At 37.8% G+C, this 16,558-nt stretch overlaps 1 protein-coding gene across 1 annotated transcript in view; it reads right to left on the reverse strand.

Moving 5' to 3' along the window:
- Positions 1-883: 883 nt before the first annotated feature.
- Positions 884-16,558, reverse strand: part of LOC115418245 (AP-1 complex subunit mu-1) — a 33,793-nt gene continuing 18,118 nt past the window's right edge. The window contains exons 11-12 of the mRNA XM_030132646.1: positions 12,708-12,783; positions 884-1,895 (exon numbers count right to left, since the gene is read on the reverse strand). Of these exons, the coding sequence (XP_029988506.1) occupies positions 1,873-1,895; positions 12,708-12,783 (99 nt within the window). The 3' untranslated portion in view covers positions 884-1,872. The remainder of the gene's footprint in view (positions 1,896-12,707; positions 12,784-16,558) is intronic.

The raw sequence follows: 16,558 nt of genomic DNA on the forward strand, positions 1-16,558 counted from the left end.
TCTAAATGTGCAGACAGGAAAGGGAAACACAAAAATGTGCTCAGGTTTCAGTAAACCTTAACTTAAACTAACTATAAACTCTGTACCTGATAGGTTTAGACAGTAGATACATCTTCCAAAGCATAAAAGAAACACTTTGTAGAGCTACTGTCTTAGAAATTAGAGTCTGACTAATATGTCTGTTGGCTAATTTTATATATACAGTATATAACTGTTTATGTTTTCATGTAGTGACTTATTTGCTCATTGTAGTGATAGTGTTTATTTTCTTCAAGCTCTATTTATTGTTAAGGTTGTGTTTTTTATGTCCAGTTACTCACTACAAATGAGCTGCTCAATGCACGTATGATAGTTTGGATATAAAATGTATCATTAAACTTTAAAAGGAAATTCTGCCTCTATGACACATCTTTGTCAAAATCACTGCTCAGTTTCCATGTATGTATTGGTATTAGTTTGATGTTGGTTTTTCCAGAATTGCACACTGACCTAAACAAACAAAAAATAGGACCAAGGGTCTTTTAGTCCAATGGCATATCTAAGACATTAATTGGCATTCGTTTGACCTTTCAAGGTCAAGGTCAAAGGTCATGGCACCAAGTGAAAGCCCATATATCTTCCACTGTTTTCAAGTTATAGCACTTTGAAATGTGTCCTATTATAAACCAATGGCAATTTTAAAATTCAAAAATCAATATTTCCCAATTCTTTGAACAAACTTGGTAAACCTTACCCCAAAGATGTTCCACAAGAAATATCAAGTCATTCTGACAGACCGTTTCAGAGAAGAGGATTCTTGAAAAATTGATTACAGACAGACGACAGACACGCAATAACTGACACCAATAGTCCATCACACCCTTTTAGCCACTGGACTTAAAAAAAGGATCTGGAGTGACAATGTTGTTCACAAGATCCAGTTTTGTGCTTGTTGAAAAGTCAGTTAGTCAGTTACAGTAGAATGGCACGGTCTCCATCCACATAACACTAATCTCTTTACTAGAGCCAAACACACAGTGTCATTGGATGCCAGACATGGAAAAATTTCACAGTAGATGTTTGCCTTTGCAACTCTTTGTTACAGAGGGTTGTCGGCCAATTAGATTAGTAGATTAGTAGTAGAGCAATGAAGAGTAAAACTGTGTTAAAGGCTGAGAATATGCAAAACATGAATGTGAACTGTAATCGCCCATACAATGCAGAAGCTGAGGTAAATGCATCATTAAGTTTCTTTTCCATGTGTCACCAATTGTAGAATTTATCTCTTCATCCATGCACAACTGTCTGATATCTGATCACACATATCACAATCATTTTAATCATATTTAAAAGCTAAAAATACAATGAAATGCTTCTATTATTTTCAGTAACGCTTCTAACCTAAAACGCAGCATATTAAATAAAATCATCATGTAATCTAAATGAATGTTCAACGAGTACAACAGTTAAAGTCAGGTTTGTTTTTTCAGGTATGTGTGAGTGCTGAGCTGCAGTTGGTAACTTGGATACTGTGCAGACAGACAGCCGGGAGGTGGAACAGACTTATGGGCCTCTTTTCCCAGAATTGAGCCTATAAGGTTGTGATTATTCCCCCAGGTCCAGAGATGGTTCATGTAGGTAGAGGGTCAAAATAAGATTGTTAACATTTAACTTGGTGACGCTTTTGGGACTCAGTACTCACCCTGGAGAGTGGGGAGTGGGTGGAGGGGGGTTGGCTTGGGGGTACATGTCCTTCTAACTTAATGCACTCTGTTAGTGAGGAGGTTGTTTTGTTGATGTGGACGATTTGTCAGGCTCTTGCGTCTATTTGTCCATAAATACTTTGGGTTTGTCTGTGTTTTTATTCAGCCAAGTCCAAGATGTCCATTGTCATTATTGCGTCCTCAGCTGGTAGTCTGAAAGACAGATAGAGGAAATGATGATGAAATCAAAGCCATAAAATAACAGTGAAGAATTTAATTCAGCAGAATGTGATATTGCAAATATATTCAAACACTGTCAAACTTTTGAACTCCAGCTATTCATATGTTGCTAGCATCACCAGTTGAAGCTACATTTGAGACACGTTTTTGATTATTTGCTTCGTAGCAACAAGGATTATTTATTCATTTATTTATTTTATTTTCACACTTTATGGATGTTAATTTGTCAAATTTAGACTTGTCTTCAGTTTTGTACTTGTAGTTGGTGCTGCTGACAGTAATGACATAATAATAACAGTAGAGTGGCAACAAAATGAATCTGTTCATTTACTGCTCGCGGAACTGGAAAAAACACCAGAATCAAACTGATTTATATCAGGTCTACAGAGACATGGTCCATGTAGGTGAAAACAGGACAAATGTATATCATGTTAACAATTTAGGTTTTTTAGCGAACTCAAAGGATTTAAGCATGAAACTTAACCTATTTAGCCCTATCAGCCCCTGCGGGCCAAAAAAATTATATTAATATTCATCTACTATAAAAATATAATAAATCAGGACAATGGATGTTTTTTTCAACTTTTGCTAAAAAAGTTTAGACCCTAATGTTAATAAAAGTACATCAAAAGTGTATTTTAATGCAAACTTTAATGTTCAAACATGATTTTTAATCTTTGTGGGGTGAAATATACGCTATTAAAAATCTCCAACACGAACCATTGATTTATGCATATCATCGTCAATCCAGCTGAAAAAAAACAGGCGAGGATAAAAAATTCTAATTTCTCTTTTAGTTTGTTACAGTTTACTCAGGCATAGTAATAGATACAATATTTTAGACAATGGGAATAGATTCTGTGAGGTCTCTAAATGTCCATAGACACCAAGAACATCCATATGAACCTTATTATTGTGAAGTAATTCTTCATTTACTTTGGGTATGTCTTTTTAGACGTTTTTCCCCTGAAAATATGGTCAGGATTAAACAGGTTAAAGTAGCCAATCAAATATCCAGAACCACAACTCAACAATAATGACTGTCCAATTGTCTTGGGTAAGTAAAACACTTTGAGCTGGTAAATAGAAAAAAAATGAGTTAAGTGCATGGTTTTATCTGGAGTTGATGATGGGAATACCTATATATCTTAGTTCCAACTCACCTCTGTTGAGAGTTGCACATGAACAGTTGGATGTTGTATGAAACAGTGTTTGATAGATTTTTAGTGTCACTGCATAATGTAGTTCAATGGTCTGAGCTGAGGTTAGACTTCTGCATCTACTACGCATGTGTTTTCAGACAGTAGAAAACCTATCCGATGAAATCCTGATCTTGTCTAATTGCTGGTGTTTTCAGAGCTCTGGGCTTAAATACATGACTGACAAATGAACCGACCACTAATCAGATTCTGTCAAATGTGAACTACACAATTCTACTCCTCTATTCAACACAGAAGCTCAGAAAAGTGGCTTCACTCTTCCATAACAGCGTGACAGACATCAGGTTGTCTATATCTTTAGTATTTTGAGGTGGACCAAGAGGAAAGAGCTGCAAAAGTAAAGTGTGTATTCCCAAATTCTTTTTTCTCCCACTGATCTCGTCTGCTGGAGCTCTAAGTATCTGAGTAAAAATCCTTCTGTGTATTGCAATATTTGTAACAGGGTTCAGAGCAAGGTGGAAAATAGATGTCCTGATAAGTAATTTTGGTCTTTGTTCATATTTAATAACTATTATAATAACAAAATTGCCTTTAGTCAAACACTAATGTTAAACCCTGACCGTGTAACACAGGTGACGGGCCCTTAGATATGGTGAACTATGAAAGTTCAAGGGTCAAAACCACAGTTCCAAGACAAGAATGAAACTATATTTTTCAGATATTCTTGGCAAGAAAGTAATCTTTGACTTCAGTACAGTTCAGCACACAATCAGTCAAATGGTGCACCTCTACTCCCACTTGATCTGAGCTTAAATGTTGCTCTGCTTGGCTCTGGTTCTGGTAAGGAACATTGGAAATAACCATGAAGAGCAAAACAGGAAACATATGCACATACATCCATACATACATATACATAGATGTGTGTAGTGTATGTGCAGACACACTGAGCTGGTTTCTTAGTCTGTCCAACATCTGACTGGCTGCTTATCTTGTGCAGGAATCTCTGAATTAAGAGTAAGGGTTAGCTTGACATCTGCACTTCCTTATACACACAAACACACACACACACACAGGTGTACATAACACACAGAGTCCAAGGCAGGGTAAAGCAGGCTGGAGATCAGTATGGCGTGTTCACAGAAAACCGTTCCAAAGCCGCACTCAGCCGCCTAAAGAACACAAGCTATGATTTCTGTAATCATAACAATAACACACACAGTCACACCGACACACACATGGCTTTTGTTATGGAAACAGTTGTGTGCTTAAGGTTAGGCAGGGAAGTGGTGAAACCGTTCACCCTGTAAGCCCAGCGTATCTGGATTTCATTTGCCTTAAATCAGATCTGCTTTAAGAGCAATTAGAGACAGAGTCCATGGCAGCCCCGTGTTTCGAGGTTGCTAAGGGCAACCAGGGGCACTTTGGAAACAATAGCACAGATGTATAGTAAAATGTGCTGGCATTTCTGTAATTCAGCGAAACATGCGAAAGTGAGTTTACAATAATTACCTGCCAAATTCTGTTAAGTGCGGGCTGTTCCATGCCAGATACCATATGTTGCTGCTGCACGCACATACAAACACACACAAACACACACACTCATACCACAGGGCTGCAATACTTGCAGGGACCTTCTACTGACTACATTTTGCCTCATCCTGATCTAATTATTCTTAAATCAACGTTAATCCTAAACTGAATTTCAGCCTAAAACTTGGCAACTGTCAGCACTCGCGCACACACACACACACACACACACACACACACACACACACACACACACACACACATGAATTCTTTGTAAAATATTTTAGAAGGAAATGACGGTTATCTGTATCCACTCAATCAATGTTTAGAATAAGGAATCTGACAAAATGTATACGCTAACAAATTAACTCTTGAAAATACACTGGATCGACATCGGAACAGATGAGTACTAAGGTCTGGGGACATCAGTAACACCACAAACTTAAAAACTCACTAGCTTACATAAAGTTTGCCAACAGGCCTGACATTTTACTCAGTTGTAGCATACATGATGTAAAAGATATCTGGTCATTTGTTTTATAGTTGTAACAATAACCTGATAAGTTGTGTATAGGTTGTGTTTTAGTGCTATATTAAATGTGCATATATTCACAGACTTGAGCGTGATGCTTTTCATATGAGGATTCATACATGTGTTTTGGCTGTATAGATCTTACAAGCTCCTATAAAGGGGTAAAACGCACATTATTAACATATTATTATAATACAATTAATTACAATTATCAATACTTTATAGTTATACTAATTTAATTACAAAGTACTTTTAATAAGAGAACATACGTAGGTCCACCCATGTGACTGGGGCTAACTTGCTGAAAACACAAACCACACTGCTGATTATGAAATTTTACGAGAAACATTAACAAATACAACAACAGTAATGTCAACTTTGCATATTATACTGTATAAGTACATTTACTCATTTATGCTAACTTCCCAGCTATTGTAATTACCCAAACTTATACTTTGCAATACTTTTCAGTGATGAAGGTCTTCCTAGTTTAATGGTTAAACCACAACTACAGTAGACTGGTCTGTAAGAAAAAAGTACATTTTATTCAACAAATAGAAGCTCTAAGAGTCTGCAGGCAAGTAAGTTGTCACTCTCACATGTCAATCAAAACCCACACAGCCAACATCAAAGTCTTGTATTAGCAGTAAAAAACTTATTGCAATGATATGTAAAAGGACTGTACTTATTACAGAATCCAAATAAAACGAATGAGACCATAATGACTACAAGGAAAAAATTATTATACTTAGTATTTTTAGAAAGTAGATGACGTTTTTTGACTCAATTGGAGCCAGAAATGTTTGAGCAGCCACACTGACTTCAGATTCAAGCCATGGTTGTGGCCCCTTGGACATGACTAAACCACAGTCTGGAGTTGGATGTGCATGAGGTACCTGCTGTGTGGCACGGCACAGCCAACTGGTGCAGCAGCAGTCTGTAGTCTGTTAGCGTACCAGTGTATTTCCACTGTAATTGCAGTGTAGACGTTTTCTGCACCAGACAATGAATGGACTACAGTACCCCCCCTCCTCTCCTCTAACCACGGCTTTAACTGCCTGTCCTTTAACCATCAAACACTGCCACTGGTTTCCTACCAGGCTTTGGAGCTAGGGAACATGAAAGGGAGGAGAGGAAGACAGCTGAGGTCCCCTCTTCTCCTCTGGATGTGGTAATGGATGGGTAGGGCTGAAGGCTGCTGGTAATTGGTAGCTTGGTTTTTAAAGAGGGTCCTTCAACTGAAAAACCTCACGGGAGGTCTTTCATTTAAGATACTAAATACGCCCCTCACTCCAAAGGACGACGTATGCAATACAGAGGCTTTTGCTTTTGTGTGCGTACACATACACACACATACACACACTACATCCTGCATTTTAGGTCCACTGCTGACTCAGATTTGACTTTAGATTTGGTATTGTCTCAAAGCCACACACTAGTGTTTGCCCACAGACACACACACAGATATTATGCCATATGTGGGGAACAAAGAAAGTCTTGATGGCTCAGGGGTGAAACCGAAGGTTTATTGGAGCGGCGTCACCATGTCACACCACACACACAGATACACACACACACACACACACACACATATCGCCTGCCACGTGCCATCAGCAGCAGTATGGTCCATTAAGTAGTCTGACCACATCACAGACACAGGCCTCTACATAAATGTGACAAGGCTGTTCATTCAGGCAGCAGGCCTCCACAGTGTCAGCCTTAAAGGAGCAGTGCAAGTGGTTAACACCAGTTTATAACTTCAGATACTGTCTAAAGTACACATATTCTTCAGTGCAGATGATAAAAATGAAACCTTTTGAAATTCCCTCTGAAAAAGTCATTTAAAGGTTAGGTTTAATAAAATGTTACTGAAAAAGATCGGTGTTTTCTGGTGTCATAACAAGTACAGCTATCTAACGTCACTGTCTTCATAACTCAGAGCCTTTTTCATACGGTGAGTTTACTACATTAACCAAATGTATTTCTTTTTTTTTTTTTTACTTGTTGTCAGTTGATTTAATTCCACAAAGCAAATGCTACACAGTTCAAGTTAATTTAGTCTGGCAATTTACGCCGGAAAACTATGTTGAATTTGCTTTGTAGAATCAAATAAACTGACAACGAGTCTGACAATCAAATGGTTACAGAATGGCACCCACACTCTGCTGGTCTAGAACCAAGAACTGCTTACATAAGGGGCTGGATTTTATAAACTTTGTGACTGCCAATTAAAAACAGAGCTGGTGTGCTGTCTAGTTTACTTAATCCTCAGAAAAAGAAAAACCAGAGCTTCAGCATAGACATGAAATCAAAATATACTTGTAAAGAGATGGCATAGTCCACTATTGTTGTTAGTGTCAGTGCTACTAGGACTGTGGGAATGCCTATAGATGTACAGTGACAATGATGGCAGTAATGACTGTGCTATAATGTTCCACAATGACAGTGGAAAAGCAAAGTCTTATGTTGAACCAACACCAAAGCAGCACAAGAACCAGCCAAGAACTAGCACTACATTTGTGTTGGTGGAAGAGTGGATACATATTTTTAATACCAGTCGGTGTCTTTGGAGACTGTGGAGATTCTCTGTCGTCCAGGCCATAGTAAAGTCCACAGTGTTATGTACAGAGCAAATAGACTTTCTTGAGATGGGAATCTATCATTCCGCTATGCAAACTGATTTATCCATTTTGGTGTGTTTGTTTTCTGCCAAGATATCACTTCAAGCAGTATTTTCAGATGACCATGGAAGAGCTTGAGGTGCTGTTTTAGATATTCATCCTGCATGAAGACCAGCTACTACAAACCATTCAACCCTCAGCAATGACCTGTAGTGTGCTTGAGGTGAGCATTTTCCTTTGACGTTTATTATCCAATTCTCTGGGCTTCATTTGCTTTAACTCCTTTTTGCTATTAATATAGATATTGTTGCTTTTGTGACACTCAAATCACATTATGACTTGGAGATGCTTGACAGGTCAAAGAAATGTGTAACAACCCAGGAGAGCCTTTTGGATACACTGCTGTATGTCGCTATACCATAATTAAGATTTCATTGGTGAAACATATATCTGCAGACAGAAATACGTTGAAATCAGGGTCCAAATGTTTTTTTTCCTGCACAAATTTTCAGTTGAGTGTTCAAGCATTCCTAAAAACCCAAAACCCACATTGGTATGTAATTCTGTCCAAATGTTTTGTGCAACAGTTAAGAAAATACAACTTTAAATCTGTATGTACTTGCATTGTGGTGTTACAGTGAAGTATGAGATTCTGTGCGAAAATATGTGTGTAGTTAATGTCTGTTTCCTCACTTAAAATGTCAGATGTTAAAGGTAGAGGAGCTCCGGAGCTACAGAGTGACTGATCCGATGAACAATTCCAGTAAGTGGAGCTCCTGCCATCTGCGGAACTGCAACATGCACCTGCCATTAAAACACTGACCTCAACAGCAAGATATCTACGGGCAATATCATACAGAAACAAAAGTCATTTAGCAGACCTGCACACTGAGACTCACATTGAGAGAGATGCTATTAAAATGTAGCCTATTTGTCTCCTGGGCTCCTATCAGCGCAGGCAGAATTCCCCTTCTCGTGTATGAGCATTCCTAAATCATTTCCTGGCTGTGGGCTCTGGCAGCTGCCCAGAGACTAAAGTGAACGTAAACATTTAGGAGCAGAGCTATGTGCAGCAGTCAGGGCCTATGCACATGGGCTCCCACAGGAGTTTTCGATCTTCGTCATTCACTGACCTGAGAGCAGAATTACTGGCAGGGGAAATGTGAGGACTTGGACTCAACAACATGCTCTTACACTTTTTCTGTTTTTTTCAGTATTTTTCTAAGAACCAAATGCAGCTTTGTAATAGTTTCAAAGCATTGCTCTATACTCGTGTGGACAAATTACCGTTTGTTATGTCTGACTGATAAAACCAAACAAAAGGCCTGAGTCCCACCACAACATGAGGATATTTTAGAGTATTAGGCTGCTGAAAATTGAGCCCTGCCTGTTCAGCATTTGACATTTGTGATAGCATAAAGTCGCTGTTAGTTAAATTAAAGGCCAGCTCTTGTCACCATGCCTGTGTTTTTTGCTGGTTGGATGCTTATTAAAATCTCATACCCCAGAGATGATAATGTTTTCACAAGTCAGCTCTCCAAAACACGGCAACTTACCTCAGAGTTTTAACCCACGAAGATCCAGTGCTACCTTTGTGTCAATTCCCAAATTAATTTTTCTCTCTATTTAACCTTTCTTAAGTGATTCATCACCATTTATTATAGTATTATCTCGTATTTTGCATTTTTCACTATAAATCAAGTATTTGCCTACATTTAATTTCCTATATCTAGTGAATTCAAACTGAATAAAAAGTGACTTTTTCAACAAAACATATCATTAACTGAAAATAAACCAAGTGTGTCCATTCACTGTCATTGATCCAACTCCATGGGTTTTACTGGTGACTAAATGTTGTAGAAGATGGAGGTGTTTCCACATTCACTGAAGGAGTCTCTGAACGTCCAAATGGGTCATATCTGATAACCATGAAAAGATGACAAACTGTATTTTACACCAATTATTTATATGAATTGATAGGATTAGTGGATCAACAGGTACTAAACAGTTTAGATCAGTAGATACTTTTGGTCACCAGTGGAGGTTTGGGTCTTTATGGGTTAAAATCTTTACTTCCAAACAGAGGCAGTGGGTCACTGTACTGTGAATTTTCTACTTTAGCTAGATATATAGGCTCCATAATTACATGGATTCTTTTTTGTCTATTTTAATTGTTTTTTAATGTCATACTAGCCTGCACAATAAATTATACAGTTAAACCTCAAAGACCTGAACAGCAGCATCTGTTGTTCTAAAATGATCCATTAACCCTATCAATACATTCAACCAATTCAGGTAAAATCCAGGTTCTTATCTTTCCAGCAGCATCAGATATGACCCATTTGGACATTCAAAGACTCAATAGTGAATATGGAAACACTGTCATCTTCTACAACATTGATTCCCGAGTATAACCCTTGTATTTTGATAAATGACAGTGGTTGTAGACACTTGTTTTTATGTTTGGCTAATGTTATGTTTTGAAATTATAAGTCAGTTTTTATTCAGTTTTATCTATTTAGATATAACTTTTGAATTTGCAGTGACTGTTATGAACATCTAGATGGTATGTAGATTAAATGTAGGAAAACACCTGGTTTTTGCTGGAAAAACAGAAAAACGCTGAGCAATAATATTACAATAAATGACGATAAATCCCTTTATAAAGGTTAAATATAAATTCATAGTTTTTGGTCTTTAAGGGTTAACTCCAGTTAGGAACCACATGGATCCAATATTTGCGGCTGTGTTTTGTTAAAAATACATTCATCCTCATGAATGTTTGCTTCTATTTTTCAATGTTGTGTTTGGTATTGACGTTGATGTTCTATTGCCTATGATATGATCTGTATATATTGACACAGCCTTCATCAAAAATATACCAGATGTGAAGTTGTAGCAGAATGGAATGCTGCTTCTGAAATGTGCTGCAGAGCATCTGGTGGAACCACAGGCTTCAGGCCCAGCTTCAACAGTTTATGGTTGCATTTTTTCCTGCAGATTTTCTGTTTATGTGTTTGTTGAAATGTGAGCAGATGGACTTTACTGGAACAATGTATCACAAAAGGTTATGTGAGACAATTAAAAGATAAGAACGTACACAAAGTATCACAGACAACAAAGCATTTGGACAAAATATATCCTTGTGTTGTTGCTGGTTTGGAAATGTTGTGTTTTACTTGGCCTGGGGTAGAGCTATGTCACAATGAGACAAATTCTGCAAAAAATGTGAAAAAAAATCAGAAAAAACTGTAAATATTGTTAGTTGATGTATGAATGTTAAGTGTCATTAGCTGCTGCTCCACATTGAACTGATGTACACAGTTCATAAAAACTAAGATCTCAGTATGGTTGTCAACAATACCAACCCCTGACCTGTGGCCTACAGTTTAACCTGTAATGTAGCCACAATAGCAGAGTGAGGCTCTGGAGCCAATTTTCTTTTACTCCACACACAATTATCTCTCATTGCCCAACAATGACGCTCTACAGTACATGGATGTTCTTTACAGAGTCTGTCTATGCATTCATTAGCAAAAATATGCTACGATTTATGAATGTGTATGTGTGTTTGTATGTGTGTGAGGGTCAGTGTCTGAGCCAAGAGCAATGTTATGCCTCTCTGCTTCCTTCCTGCCAATCAACGCTGACAAGGGGCGGGTCTTTAACTACAACCTGCTCAGGAAGCAACAATGAGAAGCCATTCATTGGACATATCACCAGCAAAGATGTTTTCATTCAAAACAACCTCAGAAAACAAAAATCAGGCTTGAATTAACCCAATCTAAACTCTGCATCTGCACGGATTTAAACAAAGTGCGGCTGAGGCTGATGGAGATGCCATAAGGTCGGATCCAAGCTGTAAATGAAAGGTCAGAGTTTCATTTTTGTTACTGCAATTCACCGTGAGAGGAAAACAATGGGGGCAACAAACATCCTGATTCTTCATCCAGCAGTTGTTGAGACATTTCACTCACAAATGTAAAGCTCATTTAGTTGCTAGAAAAAAGTTATAGGCTCACCAAAGTCAGTAAGACTCATCCACTGAGGACAATAAATGTCTCAACAAAGTTTCATGGCAATTTGTCCGACATTTGCTGAGAAATTTTGGTCTCAACAGACAGACTTAACAGCATTGCCCTCCAGAGAGCCATAAAGATAGAGCCATGAAACACTGGTAAGCAAATAGTAACCCCTGAGCTAAATCTGTCTCTGGCCAAAATGTACCCTTTTATGCAGTTGAGGTTGGAAGTTAACATACACCTTGGCTAAATGAATTCTATTCAGGTCTGGACATTTCATTCTGATTTATTTTCCCTTTGTGAGTTCATTTAGTCCAAATACAATATTTTGATGATGTGAAATTTTAGGATAACAGTAGAGACTTTTTAATCACATTCTCAGAGGGTCAAAGGGTTATGAACAACAACTTCAATGTGTCTTTTAACAGCTTGTACTAATGTCACTAAATATAATTTATAAGTGCTGCAAAAGGCAAAGATTTCACAATAAAGATTTGTTCAGAACATGATGTTTTTTATCCACAGAAACACTAGAGTTTTTTTTTTATTTGGCACTGTTAAGGAATTATTAAGGTTGCTTTGCCACCACAAATGCATGTGGATAAAAATAAGGCATTGCAAATATACAGCCAATTACATGGATCGAACAAATAGAGGGAGTTACATTGCAAACCTGGTTCAAATAAAGGCCTGGTACTTTCAGCAATTGATTTGCATAAAGGTCCCCGCCACTATTTGAGGGAAAAAAATGTGTATTTTGACCTGTAATTACTAGCATAGGCTGCATAAGAAGAACTGCATATGTAAGAGTAATAGCATCTGTGTCATTTTCCACTCTTCAGCTCTTTATCTGTGACGTGAGCTTGAGTGTCTGAAGTCATGAACAGCGTTAGATGCTCAGCTGTGTGTGGGCGCATCCTTACCTCCATTCTGTGTGATGTATCTGACCCAGGGCAGGGCCTGGTAGCCGCTCTTCTCTATGATCTTCAGATAGCGGACCTGCACAGAGGCAGAGAAACAGGTAGAGGTCAGGACCAACAGCTCAGGCTGCCTCCTGGTTCTGTTTATAACACTGCAGAGGGGCCGTTTAGAAACACATTCACCTTCAGCTTAAGAGTTGTCAGTGGTCCATATTAGCAAGTTGTAATAGTTTAAAGATGACTGAAAAATGCATCTGTTTTATGAAGTGATTACGTGTTTTCATATAAAAGTTACACCACTCTGTGCAGGTGTTGGACAGATGTGGTGAGGTGAAAAGGAGGGTTGCAAATTTTCAGGTACCATAAAAATGTAATGCAGTATTTTTGACAGTACTCAGTTACTTGGCATTTCTACAGATCTCTTATGCAACAAACGTGCTAAATGTTAGCCATTAGATAAAGAAAAAAGCAAACACAAGCTGGGTTTTCTCACCACTGAGCAACTTGTTTATTTGAACTAAAGATGAATTACGTTGAGCAATGTAATTAAAGTTTTACTGGGTGACATCGGCATAGAAACAAATCTGTCTGCAACTGATAAAACACACAAATGGATCAGTTCACATGGATACACTACAAATTAAGAGTTAAAAAAAAATCAGTTTCCTACTTTTCAAGATTAATGTCCTTAAACACACCACAGCCTGGTGACATACACTATAAACTGTTTTTTAATGTGACCATATTACCAGGTCTCACTACAGTGTTATTATTACGGATGGAAATAAAGACAAACATAAAATATTTGGTTGCAATCTCCCAAGAAAACCAATGTAAGCTATACTTGAGACAGAAATGAGTAAAGAAAACCTTTCTTTGCGCAAACTGCTGACAGCTGCAAAACACCACGGTGAAATGGCTCAAGAGGGACTGGCCGTTCCACGACAGATGGAGAAAATTATTAATGTGTTTAGATTACAGAATGTGCAGTTTACAAAGGGACTGGTAAAGAAAGCTTAAAGCAATAGGAGAGGACATGTGTGTGGAGAGGCTGTGCATAGTAATAATTCTACTTAACACTTTTAGCCTCTTACTTTACCTCAGTGTAATATAGTACCCTGGAGAATACACTCAAATAATTTGATCATGTTGCAGGTGGTGGGCGTTTTTACTGATGCCTGTAAATCCACTCTTATTCATTGTACACCTGCAACTTGGTGTGCAGAAGAAAAAAAAACTTGAGCTTGATTCATTATCATCCTGAAGTAATTTTTACTCACATCACAGTTGAATTGTAGTTTTTGTTTTTGCTAATTTGTTTGTGAAAATAACCACTAACAGATGTATCAGTTTCAATGAAACTTGCAACAAATGCTGAGTGAATATCTGGAACATTTTAATTTCATCCTCTTATTCTATAAAGCTGTTAGTACAAATAACACTTCCTGTAGCTATTTCAAATTAAAAGCCTGTTGTGTTTCAATTGACAAACTCCATCTCTCGACAATGCTGTTTTTTTTAGTTTATTTATTTATTTATATGGATTTTCAATAGCATAACATGGATGTATCATATAGTGTGTACATTTTTGCTGTCCTTAACAGAAGTCCCAACCCCCAACTTAGAGAAAAACATGTACATATATGTGCCAAAAGACATCAGGAGTATGAACAGGAGGCACATAATATTTACACAAATTCTAGATGTGAAACAGCAAAAGCAAAAATAACAATAAAAATAAATAATAATAATTTTTTAAAAATGAGAAAAAAGAAGAAACAAACAAAAAAGAAGAAATGACATACAATGCTTTTATTGTGAAGTACAGTACGGAATCCTGTTGTAGGAAACTCAGTGAGTGGTATCTCTATCTCTAATTAGAATCACTGATCCTCTTCATAGTCAAAAAATATTGGGATATCACAACTGCAGCTTTTACTGTAGCTTTTACTTCCTATTTGCAATGACCTGAAACATTATGATGATTAAAATATTCAAGTCAGTCGATGTAAATAATCATCGATGTAAATAAAGTCCAATCAATATTTGTTTTAAGTTTATAAGCTGATTTTTCTGTGCCTGAGTGAGGGTAAAACAAACCAGACAGTTATGATTGGGTTACGGTGATGACTATTTTGGTCAAAGCATGACAAGCATTCCAGAAATGTGGAGGTTGAACATTTCATTTTTATCAGAATACTTTTATGTGATGGAGAGATGCACACCGAGTAAGTTGGAGGGCATTTGGAAAATCCAGATCATCATCTTCGTCCCAGTATGATATTTGTCATTACTGTTTTGTAGCCCAGTCCCCAGTTAGCAATGAATCACCTGAATCCTATCTGTCCCTATACTTTTGTCCATATAGTGTATTTTTAAAGTTTCATGGATCAATACCTCAGTTAAAGGCTAATTTTGAAGACATCTGAGTCTGCTTAACTGATCAGGAATGGGAATTTGTCACTGAGGACTCAGCTTCACTCTGTACATCAGTGAACAAACCAACAAACATACATCGTCCCCACATAAACAGTGTGCACACTCTTATCACACAGGTCACACTAACATTTTAACTTGTTTTTACTGTGGAAGTCAAGAATAAGAAGAAAACAATACAAAACTTATGTGCACGGTACAGATATTTATTTCTATTTTTCTCTGTGCAGGGTAGGCATCCCTTCTCAGAATCATGGGTGAACAGGAAATGTCACTGACAGACTGAGAGAAAACGTGTTAATGAGTGAAGAGGTACTAACACAAGAAGAAAAAAAGTGAAATATGTGGAATGTAGACAGGAAACTGTTTCTCAATAACATGTTGCAACTGAAGAAATACCATGAAGACAAAAATAATCTTATATTGTAAAGGAAAGGAATTATCCACTGAATCAAAGCTACATTCATTGATCTGTGGGTCAGCACAAACTGTTTGATCACCTAAAAACCTATTGCATCCCAAAATCACACTCCCTGTAGCTTTGTTGTTCAAGTTTATGTCAGACTTAAGTGTGTTGTGTATCAAACAAATGCCAACAGAAACTTTTCCCAACGATCGAGTGGGCAATCAAGCTAGTGTGAAGAATTACTGAACACAATCACTGAGATTAAAAACAACCTCCAGAGAGAACTGGTGCATCTCAGTTACACTGGAAAATGCTCTCAGGGGGCACAGCAACGACTGATTGCAAAATGGGCCATTACTGATTTTTGTTCACCAAATTGCACCAAACCACATACTAAAACTGTCAGTGTAAATAGCTGCAGGGTTATCGGTGATGATTCACACTTCAATATGTCTCCAAGGAGCTTCGCCAAATGAGAACGTGGGGGGAAACATCAACAGGGTCGAAATGAGAGAACATGAATGAAGTGGTTGAAGAGTGGAAAAGACGTACAATGGAGATGCAACACAGAACTAAAGACGGAAAGATGATCGAAATAGACTTCAGGGAGAAAAAAACAAAGACCGCAGTGAAGATTTACACACATTGGAGACGACATCACTTACACCACAAGCCATAAAGACGACGCAGATAAGAGATCGCGTTCATAGAGAGAGAAGACGGGAAGAGGAACTGTCTCCTAAATCTTTGTCGAGGATAAACCCCTGGAACCAGTTGATCAGGAAGTTCCACCGACACTGTGTAAATGTCCTCCCACAGCACAAGTCCCATCACAGAAATAGAGCTGATATTTTTATGCATTCCATATGGAGGCGGATAATTCGCAGCTCTGGGAAATGAGGTTCCTTAACATAGAGCATCCTGCACAGTGAACAGAACAAAGACCCTCAGAGGCCAGCATGTCCACATTCACGGTGCTCTGAGACAATGCACGCTTTGTCTCATTTACAAT

The sequence above is a fragment of the Sphaeramia orbicularis genome, chromosome 4, assembly GCF_902148855.1.
Source record: "Sphaeramia orbicularis chromosome 4, fSphaOr1.1, whole genome shotgun sequence".
Lineage (NCBI taxonomy): Eukaryota > Metazoa > Chordata > Actinopteri > Kurtiformes > Apogonidae > Sphaeramia > Sphaeramia orbicularis.